We start from the raw sequence: 20283 nt of genomic DNA on the forward strand, positions 1-20283 counted from the left end.
CATGGGAATTTATTGTCAAGGATGGTATATGTTTTCAGAAAGCTCTCATATCTGTACCATCAAAAAACCTGTAAATAGAATTTTATAAGCTGTTGCTAACCTTCCAAATAAAGAATGCCAATCTGTTTGTTTAAAAATGTAATAATGCAACTAATATCACATCAGGGAAGATGGAAACTTCTAGCCAAATGTCAACAAGAACCTTCATAGAAATTGTGGCTAAGAATGAGCATCAGCATCATAATTTAGAGGCAAAGACAGAGACCTTCTGCCTAGTGGGTCTGTGTATTTCTGCCAGGCCACATTTCCAGGTACTGGTATGTCACCAAGGATCAAAATAAGCTGAGTTCAGCCCTAGCCGGTTTGCCTCAGTGGATAAAGGGTTGGCCTGCAGACTGAAGGGTCCCAGGTTGATTCCAGTCAAGGGCACATGCCCGGGTTGTGGGCTCGATCCCCAGTGGAGGGCGTGTAGGAGGCAGCCGATCAAAGATTCTCTCTCATCACTGATGTTTCTGTATCTCTCTCCCTCTCCCTTCCCTCTGAAATCAATACAAATATTAAAAAAAAAATAAGCTGAGTTCAGTGGGACTCCTTAGAATCACTGCTTCACAGAATTGTTAAACCAAGATTATAAAAGTAATGCGGCCCACATGACCCCACTGTACTAGTTCAAACACAATATCTCAGTAAAAGCAAAACAATTTACTAGTAAATATAAAATACTTCTAATCATTGTTTATTTAATTTTTATCACATCCTTTTAAATTCTCACTGTTGAGTACATTTTATGTCATAATATTAATATAGTAGAACTTGTATATACTTTAAAATAAATCATTACACATGTTTGAAGATGCAACCAGAAATAATCTTCTCCCTTAGAGTTCCCAAGGCCATCTGGTTCTCTCTTTTGTATCTTACGTTTTAACGATTCAACAAATGCCCATTGGGCAGGCCACCGTTAGAGCAGGGGTTGCGTTCAACCCCTATGTCACAGTATAATCCCTATTGGCTGGGCAGCCTCCTGGGGACAGGGCCACTCATCTCTGCATCTTACCGTGCTTGCACCGGCCACACCAGTGTTGGCTGAAGGAGGAACATGGAAGCATGGCTGCTCCAAGCGAGTTGCCAGGGCATGTGAGGCAGAGTCTGGATCCTGCTTGCTCTGCGCTGGGGGCCTGGTGCAGGCACTTCTGGTTATGGAGAATGAGGGGGGCACCAGACCCTCTTCTCCATTACATGCACCCATCAGTCTGTTCCTGGACCGTCCATTCATTCCTCACTCTAGTCTATGGAGAGCATCCTTCTGCCAGTCTCATTCTGGGCTCTAGGCGTTGGGGATAGAGCAGTGAACACAACCATGTTCCTACCTTCATGCTGAGGAGAACATGGTGTGACTGCCCGAGGGAGGGCTTGCTGTTGCAGAAACCTTCCTAGGAGCAGCCTCTGAGCAGAAACCTAAGGGAAGGGGAGGGGCCAGCTCTGCAGACTGGGGGAGGGAAGAGCATTCCTGACAGGTGTTGTTTCTGGGGATGGAATATGTTTGTGGGTCCTTATAAGGAGGCTGGATTTTTCTGTGGGTGAGAATGGGAAGCAATTGGAGGGTTTTGAGCTATGACATCCTCTAATTTCTATTTCAGAAGAAAAACTCTGGCTGCTGGAGTTTTCCAGGGACAGCAGGGAGAAGCAGGAAACCTGGGGAGACTGGCACACTGGCCCAGGAGCCGTGAGCTCAAAGTGTCATCGCAGTCTGGGAACCATTGGGTTCCGCGAAGCAGCTGGATTTCGGTTATTTTGTGGATTCATTCAGTTTATTAGTGTACTTCATTCCATAAATCCTTACCATAATCAGGCTGTGAGGGATTATTATCCTAATTTTACGGGGACACTGACAAAGGTAAAGATATTTGTTAAAAGCCACAGAACTAGTTATTATTTAAATGAAAATTGAAACCCAAGGTCTGCCATCACATATCACCTGCTGATTTGAGCAGCACAATAAAAAGACACACCTTACAATTTATCTGGCACATGTAGGAAAACTGCTGCTGTGAAGGGAAGCAAATGCCCAAGAACTGAGCCTTCACCCTAAGAGCCCATCGCTACAGTCAGTGTTACTGCCTAATGGGAGAACTAGAAAAAGCGTTGACATTGCTTTCATGTTAAAAAAAAAAAAAAGTAAAGAAAAAAGTTTACTATCCTACTGAGTTATCATCAGTAGAATTTTAGTTAAACAATGGTCTACACCACAAAGTCGCGAAGGAAATTGGGGGGCCCCCAGCACACATATTTCAACAAACAAGCAGCTCCGAAACTCCAAAAGCACAGTTTATCTGCTACCTTATTTAATCTTCCTGGCCTAAGTGTGATATTTGGGGCAAATGAATCCAGACAAAAGGAATGATTAAAGAGTATAGAAATTTATCTCAGAGGAAGCCAATAAATTAAAAGAAAAACATATCCCATCCTAATCTGATAAGAGCTAAAATCAACACGTAGAGAAGGTTGAAATTCTTCAAAAAGTGGAGCTTATGTGAAGTGTTTATGCACAAATACATATGAATTTGTTTGATAAAATTATAAAGCAAAAATACATTTGAATTTGTTTGATAAAATTACACCCAGACAATGTAAGTGCTGTTTTCTAACGTAGAGAAGTGACAGGCAGAGAATGTTCATCCTGGTAGAGAGGCATATGTTCTATTTCCCCCAATTCATGAGTAGACAGTGTTCCTAAGCCATCCTAAAGAGGCTCTCCTTTATTTTGTACTCTTATATTATTTAAAGGGGTCAAAAAAATCCTATGAAAATACTCCTTAAACTTAAAACTAATTTGCATTTCTTTATCATATTCACATTAAAATTGGTTTCTTGGGAGTATAAATTCAATTTAACTAAGTTCAATACATTTAGTTTTAAATATATGAAGAAAACACTTATGCTATTTATTTTCTCACAGCCAAGCTGAACTCTCAACAGGAAGATACAACATGACAATTTCATCATCTTCTGGGAGAAAGTTACGGTTCTTGGATGCTACAGGCAGAAGAGTGTGAGTAGCAGCAGCTCTCCCCATCAACTCCTGCCTCCTTTAAATTCCACTGAGGATGGCAGTTTGGACGGAGACCCCCAAAATCTATTCTGTCCATCTGTTTTATTATTCTTAGAACAACTGTCAAAAGTTGCCTGGGGATCAAGTTGCAAACATACTAATTTGCCTTTGAAAAGTAGGCCCTAGGGGAATTCTGGAACTCTGCTTATAAATTCAGAATCCCATCAGCTAGGAGCTCGCCTACCCTTTGTGGAGGTATGAGACTGCACTTCCAGGCACACATCTGCCTCCAAGCCGGGATGCTGGGTGCACTGATATGCTTATATCCACTTCATAGGCAAATAAGAGAGAACCAAAAGGAGTTGGCATCTTAAGGGCTGGCTTGTTCCCTGAGGAGCAGATCTTGAGTTTTTAGGAGGCAGACCCTTCGTTGATCATTGACGGATTAAGGACCAAAGCTTTGCACTGTTAAATGAGTGGACATGGCAGAGGGACACATATTTTGTACTCTTTTACATCCTACGACCACATTAGGAAGACTGAAATGAAGCATTAGAAGAAATAAGCTAAAGAAAGATAAATGGCATAAGCCACTAAATATTGTTTCATTTTTGTGATGCTGATAAAAGTGACGAGAAGGTCATTTTGTCCAAGGAAGTGTCTGTTTAAAATACTGTGGTGTTTTGGAAACATGCCATTGTTGGAAACTAAAGCAGTGTTCATTTCTCAAGTTGGCTATGTTAAAGGCATGTGCAAAATACACAAAAACATTAAAATGTATCTTGACTCCCTACTGGCTTGCACACTGGACACCCAACCCCAGGGGTGGGGGCAGTAATAGGGCTAGAGGGGAGTGGGGATGACAAAAGAGCTTCCCTCCTTCCTTCCCCCACCCTGGCCCCGGTGGTCTTTATGAAGTCCCAGGGAATAAAGTCAAAGGCGTTCAAAGCACAGGACTTCAGAAACAGATATGAAGCACAACTTTCAAAGTACCCACTTTAGAGTCTGGTTAAATTCCACAGAATAAATAGAAAGGACACCCTTTCAAGGCTGACATGATGGCATTTAGGTTGTACTCACCCACATATTACCAAAAACGTATTCTACTTTGATTAAAAAATTGACTTGAATGTGTTGCAAATTACTCCTGCTCCGAAGCCTGCTGGGAGCTTGCTGCATACGAAGGCAGACAGCACAGAAGGGCTCTCACCATTCGGATTTGCCTGCTTTGTCCTTCTTCGGCTTTGCACAATCTCTTATTATAATAAGGCATGTATTATTCTTTTCGGAGATTTGAATAACAGAAAGTCTTACTTTCAAATATATTGCTGATAATCCCAGAGTCTACTAAATGTTCTGTGGATGCTGTTTATGGCATTATGTTCCTTTCAGAATAGGGCTGATAATTAGTAAACTGAAATTTGATTAATGTTGGATTAGGATGTTCTGATGTCTCGCTGCAATGTGTTATTTCAGTCTGTGGGCACTGGAAGATCTTGTCCTTAGGAAACCTGTTCCTTCCTCTTTCCAGAATGTGAAGAGAAATTAAAAAACCTGATTTAAATTTTTTTTTTAAGTTTATAATGTAGGATTCAGCTTTTCCTCACTCTTTCTTGTTTGTTTTCTTACTTTGAAGGCGGAACCAATGAATTAACTATCTAAGAGAGAACAAAATAAACTGGAAATAAAAGTCTTCCTCCAAAAATGCCAACGGTGAGCCCTTCCTGGTTATGGCAGGGTAACCTGCATGGATAAATGCTCAGACAGTCTCAGCTCTCACTAGGCCCAGGTACAGAATTTTGAGAATATGAATATCTTCTCCAAAAACAAAGGATCTGTCTGATATAAATATCATAGCCTATGAAAATAACCATAGATGATATTTGAAGGAAAGATTTAAAACTAATGCAACTTTTTGCTTTTTAATGTTAAGGGCAAGAATCCTTCTTTCAGTTTCGTTAGGATTCTAAAGAGGCCTGTACTGGCCAGAATTTCTTCCCTGCTCCATGGTCAGGAGATTCTGCATTTCCTCCTTGCCTGCATTTTTAAATTCATGATCTTGTTTGCTTACTGCTGAAGACGTGGGAGAATCCGGAATAATGGCTCCCCTTGAAGCAGTGCCATTTCCAAAGTAACCATCTGAATGCTAAAGAAATATTGTCATTTATGGAATGACCTTTTGCTCTTTGAATATTCAAACATGAATAAATGTTAAATGCTTAGAAATCCTAGCAGCATCAAGAAAAAAGGTAAGTAGGGTCAGCAAATTCCCTCTTGCATGCTTTTGACATGATGACCATTTCCACTTTTCTACCAGCAATATGTATTTGGGAACAACAGCGGAATTTGTGTCATCATGACCAAATGATTACGGTGCAAACCCGAGATTCTTCTGGGGCCCAGCAGGCTTCCCGTCCCTATGGAAACGAAGCCTCAGATATTGTCCTCCACTCAGCTGGAGGACGGAGCCAGGGAGGCTTTTGTGCTTGGTGAGATTTCTTCCCCAACCTTCCCCAATCAGACCTTAGTGCTTCCTCCCAACTCAGTTCTAATTGAGATGCAAATTAATCTCTCTGGCTGATTACACTTCCCTTAAAGCTACTGACAAATGCAGCTGTAACCAGAGTTTGCCGACTTTCCAACAAGTGACTTCAGCTGTCAGTATTTGCATGCCCAGTCAAGGCCCAGCCTGCTCCAGGTCTCCGACATGTGGAGAGCTTCCCTTAGGCATTGCAGGCGTTTTATTTACGTGTATAAAATTTACATACAATTAATAATTAAAAAAACCTCCTACCACTATTTTCCTAGGATTTAGAACATTATTTAAGGCCTTTCCAGATCCTACTTTCTTACCGGGAACTCCTCGCCTTCCTGGGGGCCATGAATCTAATAGCAACATTAAGTTTCCTTCCCACTTTCTACTCTCTGTAAATTTTCTGACATTAACACTGTTTGAATTCAATCTCTCTTTCAAAAACTAAGTAAATTTATTGCTCCAAGGAAATGGGATTACTGAAGAGCCTTCACTTACTTGTCATGGAATCAATCAGATTCCATTAATTTCAAAATCAAATATAAAGTCACCATTCTAATTGTCAGGATTTTCACATAAAGATCCTTCAATGACTTTTTGGGGTGGTGATAGAAGGATTATTATTTAGAATGTAATAGAAAAGTACTATGCATAAAATACTTATATTATTCAATATAAAGAAAAATATATACAAAATCAGTAATTTTCAGTATTCTATTTTTTCTCCTGAATACTACTATCTAATATGTATTTCTGCCAGTGCAGTTCACCCAAGAATATTGAGTACCCCCATGTGCAAAGCACTATTCTAAGTGTTAGAGAGCCAGCAATAAACTAACCTTCAAAAATGGAACTAAAAGGATTTAGAAAATATATTTATATATACATACATACATATTCTATTTGTAGAGCTATATTTATTGGGTGATTAAGACTTTCAATTTTGAAAAATGCAATTTTATAAAATATGATTTGCTTTTATCTTCTAACTAGTGGCCCGGTGCACAAAATTCGTGCGGGGGGGGGGGTTGTCCCTCAGCCTAGCCTGCACCCTTTCCAATCTGGGACCCCTTGGGGGATGTCCGACTGCCGGTTTAGGCCTGATCGCTCTCGTAATCCGGGACCGCTGGTTCCTAACCGCTCACCGGCCTGCCTGACTGATCGCCCCTAACCATTCTGCCTGCCGGCCTGCTCGCCCCCAACTGCCCCCCTGTTAGCCTGATCATGCCCAACTGCCCTCCCCTCCTGGCCTGATCACCCCTAACAGCCTCTTTCTTGGCCCTGCCACCATGGCTTTGTCCGGAAGGATGTCCGAAAGGTCTCCCAGTCTAATTAGCATATTACCCTTTTATTAGTATAGATTGTTTTTCATAAACAATTTTTTTAACCAAATTATCTCTTCCTCCCTTTCTCTGTCCTTACACACACACACACACACACACACACACACACACACACACTCATAATGTAATAGCAGGTATACGTGAGAGGGATATCAACAGAATGGAACCAATGTCCTGGTTGGGCAACTCACAGTATACTGGGAGAAGAGGACAGAGGAAGGCCTGGTCTGGCAAGGAGAATTTAGAAGGCTGCAGGAGGGTGAGGGGTCTGTGTCACAGGAGAAACCAAAGGGGAGCCTGTGGTTGGGGGCAGCAGAGTGGCCAAGAGGGAAATCACAAGGGGGTCACTGTACCACAGGCCCACAGTGAAGAGGAGCATACCCCTGTAAAGGACTGGCGATGAGAGGGATGACCACCTACCACAGATGTGAGAGTGGGAAGAGAGGAGGAAAGCTGGGATGGTTACTGATATTCCCTCAAACATGATGTCGGCCTGCTTTCTGCACAGATTGCTAGACTTACAATAACTTTTCCTGGGGGAAGAGCAGCCTCCAGCCTTTACTACCTCAATGGTAAAAAGTGAATACTTCCTGAGACCTAACTCCACAGCTGGGTGGTTCCAGTTTTCACAAGAGGTTTAAAACTCCACTATTTGCAGGGTTCAGGCTGGTGATGTGATAATAACCACGGTGATACTCACTGGGCTCCCACCTAGCACCAGGCACTGTTTTACCTGCTTGGCCCACTAGCCCTCACCAACCTTCAGAGAGAGGCCAACTGCGGGGGTAGGGGCATGATGGTGGCACCTGATGCCAACTTCAACACTGGGAGACGTGGAGGGGCAGGCTCTGGGCTGTGGGGAGCAGGAGAGCATGCAGCCTGTAAGGAGGCCAATTGCTGTCAGCAGGAAAGAAGGTTTTGATTCTTTGAGAAGTCAGAATCCAGATTTTTAAAATACAAAATCTCCCATGTTTTAAGGTGACTGATAAACTCAATTTTTTTGAGTAATGCTGGAGGCCAACCGCAGTTCAAACAAAGCCCATCTGGGGGCTGAATTCGGCCTGCAGGTTTTGTAGGCTCTGGGTTTTGAATGTTTGCTTAGACATTGAGCTAACAGCTGCTTCCTGGTTCCCTCTGGTCATTGGTCATATTCTAGAGCCTTGGCTCCTCTTTAAAAGCCCCCTGGGCTCCTGAAACAACTCCTCCCCCAGACCTGAGGTGCAATGGTCACAATTTCTGCGGGCTTGCTCCAGGTCGGCGAGGTCTCTTTTACAGTGTGGCCCCAAAGTGGCCACACCACATCTTCACAATGTGACCTGAAGCCTTTGCTGCTGCGACCCAGACCTCACAGTCCGCATGCTGTGGTCCTGGCAAAGCAGGGCACTCGGCTACCACATCACCCTCTTCTCTCATCTTAACTCTGTGCTCAGCCAAACTCCTCCAACCATTTCCACCGTGGCTGCTAAATACACATTACCCTCATCCATAAATACACTCACAGCTGGCTACCCAAACCCAGGTCATGGATGGCAGCCTACCTCCTAATCTCACTTTGGGGGTTTGGGTGTGGCAGGCTCATCTGCTGAGACAGTTCTGATTTCTGATTTTGCCTGAATAAAATTAGTTAAGGCATTCTAGATCTTTGTGAAAGTTGGTGACAATAAATTTGTTGGATGAAGAGGGGTTGAGCTGAGCTATGGTACACACACTACTAGAGACACAAGGGACCCAGTCAATGGGTGATCCATGAATTAACACATTTTAGGTTTGGCCACCGTGAAGTCACCAGCTGCCATGGGCCCACATTTCTCTCTCCTATCTGCCAGATGATTATGACACTTTATTTTGTGTTTTACTGAAATTAAGATTTATATTTTTAAGTTTTCTCTAATCTTTGAGAATGAGTGTGTTTGGGATATTTTATTTGTGAATTAATTCTTTTCTGAAGTATCACATGCCATTTAACAACCCCTAGTCTAACGATTTTACAAGGAATCCATGCAACATCCCCAAATTCATCCTTTAATCCTTTGAAACGAGAAAATTTTCTTGTTTTCAATACTAGGTGCAGCCTTTTAAGACATGATTTTTTTTAAAAAAAAAGTTCTTGTGATTGTGAGACTATTATAAAACAGTTCTAAAACCAGACATATGTGGCCTTGAAGGCTGGATCTTACTTGCACGGGGCAATTCTTTTTTATTCTTAATGTGTTCTCAGTGATTTGAGTTTTTCTTCCTACACTATGACACTTGCTGTCCCTTCTCAGGTGAAGAAGACAGAGGACAACGTGGATTGGGCTAAGAACGACTTTCTGGCAGCACAGGGCGTAGCTCCTCTCTTAACCTTGGTTTGAATATGAAGGCATTGGCCCACTCTATGCAACCACACTGGCTGCTCTTACATGCCTCCCTTTTTCTTTCTCAGAGAAATAGTCTTAATTTTATAATTAAAAAATCCCTAATTTCTTATTCCCTTTTCAACCTCAACCCATGTATGGGAATATGCCATTTTTACCTCTGAACTCCACTTTTTGAAATGTGCTTCCCCATGACAGGGCACAGTTCTACTTGAGTTTTTCTCCCATTCTTACACAATCTCAAGCGCAAACTCATTACTTTCTGCAACAAATCCAGTCTTTTAAATCGCTAAGAAATGTATCCAAAATAGTGGTTCCCCTCATTTGCTTCCTGTGTCTTCTGAGTGATGAGACTGCTGGCCAGCCAAGAATTTCTCAAATGCTGATGCCCTAGTAGAATGTACCTTGGATCTAATATGGAGTAGTGTAAATCTCTATTACACTATACTTTGTCTTTGAGCCTATGTACTAGTAGAAATGTGGGTTAGAAAAGCTCTGTGCAGGCCTCCTGTGTGAAGTATCACTCCACTCTGGCTGCGGGTCTTCAGCCCAGCCCTCTCCTGTGCACTTTCCATTCTTAGGCACTACCATCCTTTCTTTTTTTTTTTTTTTGGTGCTACTGTTATTTGTTTGCCTCTTTCCTTGAAGTAATTCAGTTCTAAGTCCTATTACACCCAATGCTCTAGGTAAAGACTTGAGGCTGCTAGCAGCGGCCATGTGTCTGACCCCCCAGAAGCCTGTGTCTTGCTTGACCACTCTGCTGAAGGTAAAGATTCATTCTCTCCTCCTTGCTTTTCCGAGACACTAGTTTCTCCTTTTCCTTCCCCTTCTCTCTCTTCACCACCTCCACCCAAACCTACTCTTCCAGAGTGATGCTATAAAAAGTCCTCGATCCTCTTCTCATCACCCTCTGCACCCCAGCAAATCTAGCCAGTCCACACTGAGTTAGTCTACCTGCTTTATGTAGGCATCCGATTCATCTCCTTGCCACTCCCCAAGATAGGCCCTCACTTACTCTTTAACTCCTTCCACTGCCCCTGCAATGCCTTTGCCCCCTCTATCGTGTGTGTGTGTGTGTGTGTGTGTGTGTGTGTGTGTGTGTGTCTTCCACACTCTGCTGTGTGAACCATCTATGCCTAGTGGCTAGGACAATGCCCGGCACATGGCAGGGACATAGGAAATGTTGGCAAAGGCATAACTGGTTCTGCATGGCAAAATACACCACACAGTACCACTTGCCTCATTTTCATACACCTCTCTTAAGTATATGGAGACAAATGGAGGAAATTAAAGGTTTTCTCAGAAAAAAGAACAAAGATCCCATTGGAGAGAAAAGAAACAGGAGAGAAGGGCCATTTTTAAAGGTGTATACAGTGAGAACAAAACTTGGCAATATTAAGAAGTCATGAGTCTAAGAGAAAAGTTCTGGTATTATCAAACATATCTACAAATTGCAAATGAAACTAAATGTGAATGTGAAAGAATGAGGTACAAAATTAGTTTTTCTTAGGCAACCCAGTTCTCTCAGTCAAATGCTGACATTCCAGAGAGGAGAGATGGCAAGTGCCATTGAGACTATTGTTCTGTTGAAGTGGACGTTTATTTTAAAAAGCCACCATCTGTCTGATTCAGAGTGAACTCCTCCGAATGGGCACAATGCATATTGTGTGCAATCTTTTTCCTGAAATAAGTTATCTGAGGAGGAGAATGAAAGCTCTGGCTCAAATGCTTTTGGAAACTTTTATCAACTGACTGTGGTTTGGTTTCGGAATCTTTAGTTGGCTTGGGAACTGTAAACATGACATGTGGCAAGCTTCCCATTTACAACACTCTTAGGCACAGACACGGGCCTTCTGATTGCCCACAAGGGATAGAAAAACAGATGGCAGGTGAGTTGGCCCTCATCACTCAGAAGAGCAGTGGCCACAGGACGAAGGCTCCACTGGACAGATTGGATTTAGCCCGCCAAGGAAGTTACCAGAAAACCCAGAGGGAACAAAGGGGCTAGGGCTGAACTGTGACTGAGGCTACTTTCCAACTGTGTTGATATTTTTAGATCATGTAAGTCAATGGTATTTTGCAGTTTCCTATGAGCCTTCACCACACCGTTCTAATTTTTTGATCATTTAGCCAAGGGTACATCAAATAAGAACTCCTTTGATATAGGTTCTAAGCTAGATTTACTGCTCAAAAAGATCCTAAGATTTAAAAAAACAAAGGCATATTCATCCCAACAATGCTCCCAGTCCTCTGCTTAATAAGAAATGCTGTATTTTCTTGAATATTACTAAACAAAATTGATATGGAACTGCCCACATTTCTACTCCTAGTTAAATGTAAGACTGAATGTCAACTGACACTATTCAAGGCAGTTAAGCATCATCATTAGCTGGAGACAAACAGCTACTGCAAACTAACACCACTGCCTCTTCGTTAACAGGTTCAATGTTTAGCTTTCTATGGTCAGTACAAAGGATTTACAGAACATCTGAACTAAACAGAATGCCCTTTGCTCATAAAACAGTCATCTGGACACCTAGAAAGCGAATGACATTTTGATGAAATGAGCAATTTGGCAATGTTCTACTTAACAATTGCAAACTAAATATCAGAAACAAAAAAACGAGGACATAGCAGTGTCCATATAAATGGCCCGTGTTGACAAAGTAATGTCCCTTTCCTTGCCAATACCCACTACTATACCTAATTCTAGGGAAACTGTAATAGTAATTCTTTCTCAGATTTTTGCTCTCTTAAATGAACTGTCTTCTAGGGCCATGCACACAAGCTGCTTCATACCTTAAAGGGTCTTAGTTCATAAATCAATACAGTTTTGCCAAGGGATATACTATCAGCTTTAGGATGGAGAATCAAATCTAATAAACTCCAGGTCCAGAGTTCTCCAACTCATACTGGGGGTGGTGGTGGTGGGTAGGGGGCTGTTCAGAATGGGCTCCAGACGGGCTTCATGGGCCTGTGACTGAGCAGCTGCTTATGATAAGTCCTGCTTTGGTTTAATGTTATGCTGCTGCCACCTTGAAATTCTTAATAATTTCACCTTTGATTTTGTGTTCTGCACTTCAAGTCTGATGAGACAATGGAGCATACACATGGGCAGAGCAGATACACATAGTATGTGGTCTGCTGGTTCCTTGCCCCTTGCCCTATGAGCACAGAATACCAGTTATGCCTAGAGTTTGGAGTGACCTTGGAATGACCCAAAGGAAGCACCTGGGAAGTGTGGTACTGTCTACAGCTGAGTAAGCAGGAGACCTGCCTATCCGGAGAGGCCACACTCTCCATCTGAACCAGATCTTGCTTTGAATGCAGAAAAAATAAGGGTGTCTTACTTCACATGAATAACCAAGGAACCCTATGTAGCCTTAGTTGTGTTACTTCCACATACAGTTGTTCCTCGATTTACAATGGAATTTAAACCCATCGTAAGTTGAAAATGCATTTAATACACCTAACCTATTGAACATCATCGTTGGGCAAATCATCGGACACAAGAAATACAGTGGAGAGCATTGGTTGTTTACCCTCGTGATCATGTGTCTGGCTCCTACACTTCCTCTCTACCTGAGGCCCTGGCTCAGGCAGCCTTGATGCTGTACTCAGAATAGAACTTGCAAGGCAGGCCACGAGATTAAAGGGTTATGGAAGCTAGGCTTCCTCAGGTACCACCCAGAAAAACATCTCTGCTGAAAACTTGCTCTTACGTGTCACAAGCATCCTGATGTACTTGACCAAACAGAAAGTCCTAAAAAACACACACAAATTTAGCACTTGCAAACACTCTGACCTTGTGCTTGCTAAGTGTCCTGTCAAAATGCTGCTCTGTTGCCTGGGCACAGCTTCTCTCTCATCCCTCTAACCTCAGTGTACACAGTCTCTCTGATGAGGACTTTCCCTCATATTCACCTTCCTCCCATTTAGCTGTTTTACAGAACTTCATTAGCTTCTTTGTCTTTCCTATGAAGCACAGGGCAAGAACCTCATCTGCAATGTTCAACAAAATAACAAAGCATGTATTTTATAATGAGATGTTAGATAGGTGGAGAAGGTGACGTGACAAAAATCAAAATGGACTTATACAAAACAGAATTTTTGTTTGCAAATAATTTTCTTGCCTTGATTCAACATATTTGATGGATGAGTGTCCCATGCATCCTAGTTGACATGCAAACTGACAAACCGATTGCAGAATAGGTCTTTCTCATTTCTGCCAAGACCTCTTTTCAGCAGCATGCGAAATAAAAACTCCATGCTGAAGGATGAATGTATACCAGCCATAAGATTAAGTCTAGAGTGCTGTAGAAATCACTGCAAAGAATGCCATCTCCCAAACACGCACCACCAGCCTGAACAAAGCATCAGGGAGCATGCTGAAGGGAATAATGCTACCCTGGCCCCTGGGGAGGGACCAGATGGGACCTAATAGCTCTTTTCTACTTCTAATTTCTATGATAATTCCAAGTTGCCACATGGCATATGTACTTTTTTTGAATCTAAAGACAGAATATCAGTCAATAAAGTGACCAGGATTTTAAAGTAAGGTATTTTTCATAAATTGTATCTATTCACACATGGTATTTTTCACCCCTCACCTCCAACCTCCAGTGACATATCACTTATGGTTAGGTTGGGAGAAGTAGAGAGAAACAGTTTATGATCATTATCAATCTGTTTATAATCATTATCAATACCAATTAGAAACAAAGGTTTATTATGAGATTAGGTGCCTTTTACAGCAATTTTATGAAATCACCTTAATTTCTTTTTCTTATAATCAGAGATCATGCCTGGATTTTAAAGTAGCAGCATGCCAATTAACGTTTGATAAAAATTACAAAAGTGAAATTTCTTCTGGTTTTAGAGAAGATCAAGAATTAGAGGAGTAACAATAATGATTTGGGAAAATTACAAAAGAATTTCTAGCCATTCCTACTGATGAGTTCAAATGCAGCTTGGTTAAGGACACCTTTTCCTGTCCTCCCAACCGGATGCGACTTCTCCTGCCTCTGACCTCCTCCTCGACCGCTGTTTGTACTCTCTGGTGGCACTTGCCACACTCTTTGATTTATTAGAGTCATTTCATTTGCTATTGGTTTCTGGTAGGCCTTCTGAGTGACCCCACAACAGACTGCAACAAATGGGGGTGGATGCAGGAGGATATTGAACTTGAGGAAAATACCAAAGAACATATATATGAGCATCTCTTTAGTTACAGCTTCTTAGTGCAAACTTATGTGACTAAATTATGAAAAAAAAAACAAACCTCTAAATTTATTGCAACATGGAATTATTATAGTTAACATAAATTAACAAATGATATAAAAATCATACTATGTTATTTTAACACAAATAACTTTTCTCTTCCCTCTTCAGCCCAGTTGTTAATACTTACCTCTGATGAAAAACTGCCAGGATTCTGGGATAGTTAGTAAGTTGCATATTTAAAGCAAAAAGATACAAGCTCTGGTACAGTGGGATGAGGCACTTCACGGCCCTGCTGGCGTTGATGCACGTGGCACATATGAGGCTTGGCAGTAGCTTCCCACTCACTATGGCTCCATCAAACAGAGGCCCAAAAAATGGAACCTGTGGATTCAAAACAGAAAAACACTTAATTTTCAAAAAACCCCCCACAAAAAAAAACAAAGTCAAACCAAAGATATGAGAATTACCAATGGGTGTCTCAGACCTGCCATGACCATGAAGGCTGTCACCCACAGAATAAATGCTGACCTTAACGGGACACAGGTTGAGGGCTTTCGGATCAAGCAAAAAAGGATTGCTCCACAATGCTCCTCTACTATGGCCTCTTTATCTTTAGCAAAGCTTCTAATGACAAATTGTTACCAGGTTATTCTTTTGTTTCATGCTGTCATTTACAGAAAGGCATTATTCCTTTGGTGCCTACATCCTGTGGATTATGCACAATAAGCAGCCTTGTCTCACTGCATGCCTCTAGCTTTGCATCCTTCTGAAGACAACTTTGGAACTGGAAAAATTTTTGCATGGATCTTGATTTATATTAACTATTAATAGAGATGATGTCTATTCTGTTAGCAACTACTTACAGTCCTCATTCTTCTTGAACCTTCTTTTTCTCTGCTTCCAAGATTTGCATTATTCTCATTTCCCTCTTTTTCTTTTTTTAACAGAGGCTCAGCTTTCCTTCACTGGACCCACTTCTATATATGGGCAAACCATGAAGTTTGGTGTCTGCCTTTTTTGGATTTTTTTTTCCTTCTCTCTCTCTCTTCTTTTTTTTCCATCAGAATTTCATAAACTGGACTCCATTCACTAATGTAGAAATTGTCAGCATCATGAGGTAAAGGATTGGGTCTGTCTTATAACTCTTGTATTTATTCACCCTCACATTTGCTCATTCATTCACTCAAAACCTTTTATTATGTGACAGACAGACACTATTCTATTCACTAGGAACACAGCAGAGAATTAAAAAAAATCCAGATTTCACTGGGCTTAGAACTTATTGGAAGTTTCAGAGAATAAACAGCACAAATACATAAAATATATGAAGTAAAGGTGCTAAGGTGAAAAATAAAGCAGGCAAGAGCAATAGGCCTCTTTTTGAGGGGGGAAATTCTCCAAATTTAGATCACATGGCCAGGGAGAGCTTTAAGCATAAGATAATATTTCAGTAAAGACTTGACAGAAGTGAGGAAATGATCTCCAAGCTATGATGTTCTCCCCCTGGCAGAGGAACAGCAAACACAATGGCCCTGTGGTGGGAGTGGAATTAGTATGGCTAAGCAACAGTGGAGAAGCCACAGGGCTGCAACTGTGTGAGCAAGAAAAAGAACAGGAAATAAAGTTGGACAGGTAGTAATAGGGGCCTTGTAGGAAATTTTAAGGATTCTAGATTTCTGCTCTGAGTAAGAAGAAAGCCTTGGGAGTTATGATCTAACCTACATTTTAAAGGTACTGTCTGGCTGTTATTTTGGGAAAGTTATGGACACCGGTTAGGAAGTTACTGAATAATTTAGGCAAGAGATGATGATGGCTTGGAACAGAATGGTAGCAGGAGAAATGGGAAGAGGTGGTTGGTTTCTGGATATAGTTTGAAGGTAGAGCTGACAGGATTCTCTGAGGATTATTAATGAAATGTAAGAGAAAAAAAATATAAGGAGTCAAGGATAATGCCATGGTTGTGTAGTCTGGCACTTGGAAGGCGGGGGCCACCTTTTCCTGAAATGGAGAAGACTGAGTGTGTGTGTGTGTGCGCGGGGGGTGGGGGTGTTGGGAGGGAGGTGTCATTAGCTCAATTTTACACATGCTAAGTTTGAGATGCCTATTAGATTACCAGTGGTAATGTATAAAAGCAGCAGAATATATATCAGGCTAGAAATCAAGGGAGGAGCTCAGGGTAGAGATTTACAGAGTTATTAATTTATAGATGGGGCTTACAGTCACAAGACTGGATAATCAGATGAGCAAGAAAAGAGGTTCAAGGACTATATTTTGTGGTCCTCCAATGTTTAGAGGTTGGAGACATGAGGAAGAATTTGCAAAGAAGATTAAAAAGGAGTGGCTGGAGATGGAGGAGCAAAACCTCCGATAAGTAGCACCATACCTGGCATATGATTAGAATGAAAATACCTGTTGAATAAGTAAATTAATGAACATTTTAAATAATTTAGATTAATGAATTAATATGAGTCTCCAGCCTATGTCTTCTAACTTGTGTCAAGGACAACCTGTAGAACACCTTTTCTATTATTGGCCTCAGGGGAGGGTCTTGGGATCCAATGGTGAAAGGTTGTATTTGCCCATAGGAACTTACATAAGACAACTATGGACTACATCTCACAACAAAGATGTAAAAAACATTTACAGCCCTAACCGGTTTGGCTCAGTGGATAGAGCGTCAGCCTGCGGACTGAAGGGTCCCAGGTTCGATTCTGGTCAAGGGCATGTACCTTGGTTGTGGGCACATCCCCAGTAGGGGGTGTGCAGGAGGCAGCTGATCGATGTTTCTCTCTCATCAATGTTTCTAACTCTCTATCCCTCTCCTTTCCTCTCTGTAAAAAATCAATAAAATATATTAAAAAAAACATTTACAAATTGTTAGCAAATCAAATGCAGCAATATACAAAAGAGATATCCTGACCAAGTGGTATTTTCCATTAAAAAAAAAAGCAAGGTTGATTTAACATTCATAAATCCATCAACACAATTTACTACATTAACAGAATAAAGAAGATAAATTACATGATATAAAGAAAGCATGGATAAAAATTCATGATATAAAAAATTTCCCAGCAATCTGAGAATAGATTTGATAAAATTTTAAAGGAAAAAAGTATTATATTATAATTAATGGTGAGATATTAAATGTTTTGAGCCTGAGATTTGAAAAGGCTCACTTCTTCTATTCAACATTTTGAAGATCCTTGTTATTATAATAAAGAAAAATAAGGAAAAAAAAGGAACTTTAAGATTAAAAAGAAGTAGTTATTTTTATTCACAGATAATATGATAGTACACACAAGAAATCCAAAGGAAGTTAACTAGAACTAATAAGTAAATTTTGAAAGATCACAGGATACAATATTTCCTTGAAATCAATATTTCTGAATGTTAGCAACTAACAATTGGAAAAATAGTATTTAAAAATGCTGTTTGTGATAGCATCAAAAGCATCGAATACTTAGAAATAAATGTAACAAAAGCTCTGCAAGACATCTATAATTACAATGAAAGACAACTTGAATAAACGGAAAGATGTACAATGTTCACGGATTAGAAGTTTCCATACTGTTAAGATATCAGGTCTTCGGAAATTGAGTTATAGATTCTGCACAAACCAAATAAAAATTCTAGTAAGCTCTTTTTATAGATATGGACAAGCTTATTCTAAATTTATATGGAAATAAAAAGACATAAATTAGCCAAGACAATTATAAGATCTATATTACTGGGCACAGTGACCTAGCATGAAGCAGCCTCAACAGATATATGCTGCCTGAATGACTGAGAGAAGGCCTCCGGCTCCCCAGGCTCTGAGGGCTAGACAGTAACCAAATCTGTTGCCTCTCTTCACATTCCTAGAACAAGATCTGTTGTGACCGTCTGTCTTTTACTTCATAGAGAAGGCTGAAAGGTCAGAGAGAGTGACAGGCATGGCCCTCATGTCCTGAGCAGGCGTCTGTAGCAACATCTCTTCTTTTGTTTGGTGGATTTGAGAAAAGGGCTCCACAGTTAAAACACAGAGATGTAAAAACTGCAAAGATTGGGCAAAGCTGTTTTGAGATTAGTACCTACAGTACAGAGGAAGCAGTCAGATCTGAGGAAACTCAAATGGGAACAAAGAAGGATGGGATTTAGTTCTACTAGTGATGACAACTGAGTGTTTCCTCCTTATCGCGGTACTGGGGGAGTGGGCATCTTAATTCCAAGGAGAGAAATCAAGGAACAAGTCCTCATCTTCTAAATCACTCACTGTTGCCTAGTTCCAGTAACAATGACAACAAACAAATAAATAAGAAAGAATAATCCTTTCCTTCTCTCTTTAGCAAGACCACACTGAATAAGAGTTTATTCAAATACAGTCCTAGCCCTCGCCTGTTTGGTTGAGTGGATAGTGTCGGCCCACGGATTGAAAGGTCCCGGGTTTGATTCCAGTCAGGGGTATGTACCTTGGTTGCAGGCTCGATCCCTAGTGGGGGTTGTGCAGGAGGGAGCTGATGGATGTTTCTCTCTCATCGATGTTTCTAACTCTCTATCCCTATCCCCTCCTCTCTATAAAAAAATCAATAAAATATATTTAAAAAAATAAAATATAGTCCTAGAAAAAAATAAGTGTACTTCCTCGTATGATGTCCAGTAAAAGCCGCCCAAAGGCGAAGTTGTGTGACAGGATTCATGCAGAAAACAAAAAACAAACTGATGAATTTCAGATATAGCACAGAAAATACATCTGTAAGGATAAATTCTCTAATTCTGGGGGCAAATTTGTAGAAGAGATATGTACTCTATAGTTTAGGAAAGCAGACATCAAAAAGATGAAAGAAAATAGGAGGGCAATTCTATGAATAAAGTTGTTTCAGGAGAAATGGTTTGTTTATTTATTTATTTATTTATTTATTATTTTTTTTTAATCCTCACCCAAGGATATTTTTCCATTGGTTTTTAGAGAGAGTGGAAGAAAGAGGGAAAGACAGAGAGAAATACCAATGTGAGAAAAACACATCAATTGGTTGCCTCCTGCATGTGCCCTGACCAGGGCCCAGGCTGGGGAGGAGCCTGCAACTGAGGTACTTGCCATTGACTAGAAGCGAACCTGGGACCCTTTGGTCTGCAGGCCGATGCTCTACCCACTGAGCCAAACTGTCTAGGATGAGTAGAGATGGTTTAAAAGCGTTGTAAGGCTATGAAAACAGTTGTACGATTGCAAAAATGTGGAAGAATATGAATGGGCATCATAATGAGAAATAGCAGTAATAAGATTAACATTTATTGAGAACAAAGTCACATTTTGTAGCTCAGAGGTAGACGATGAGAGCTGTCTTGCTTTCTGATAAGAAGCAGGATCTACCATTTGCCACTCGATGTACATTCACACCCTGCCTCTGGCTGGCCAAAGGAAGGAGGAGAAGGCAAAGGAGAATAAGATGTATATATCAAAGACCAACTAAAAAAGGGGAAAACAATGTCAACTCTTGAGGAAGATCAACTGAGCAGTGATTCTCAATGGCCAAATTGTTATGAAAGCTAAAGCAGGAGGTAGTAATCATAGGCTATAGATTTTTTCCATCTGTACTGAAGCTCATCTTATATATAAATGTTCTTTATTATTTTCTGGCAACTGCTTGTGGGTGAATCAGATAATCTTTCAAAAACTGGACAAAAGGAACAACATAAATCCCTTGTATCCAGAGAATTGCTCTAATTAGGAGTGGCAACAAATTAGACAATAAATTTGATTTTGATGTAACATCTGCGAATGACAGCTGCCTTTTCACC

General features: G+C 40.8%; 1 protein-coding gene across 3 annotated transcripts in view; it reads right to left on the reverse strand.

The window, feature by feature from the left end:
* Window positions 1–20283, reverse strand: part of RALGAPA2 (Ral GTPase activating protein catalytic subunit alpha 2) — a gene marked incomplete at its 3' end in the record, with an annotated part of 304312 nt that overhangs the window by 71046 nt on the left and 212983 nt on the right. For all 3 annotated transcript variants that reach the window (XM_080683050.1, XM_080683051.1, XM_080683049.1), the window contains one exon: window positions 14762–14889. In XM_080683050.1, the coding sequence (XP_080539176.1) occupies window positions 14762–14889 (128 nt within the window). The remainder of the gene's footprint in view (window positions 1–14761; window positions 14890–20283) is intronic.

The sequence above is a fragment of the Plecotus auritus genome (assembly GCF_963455305.1).
Source record: "Plecotus auritus genome assembly, chromosome: 8".
Classification (NCBI taxonomy): Eukaryota; Metazoa; Chordata; class Mammalia; order Chiroptera; family Vespertilionidae; genus Plecotus; species Plecotus auritus.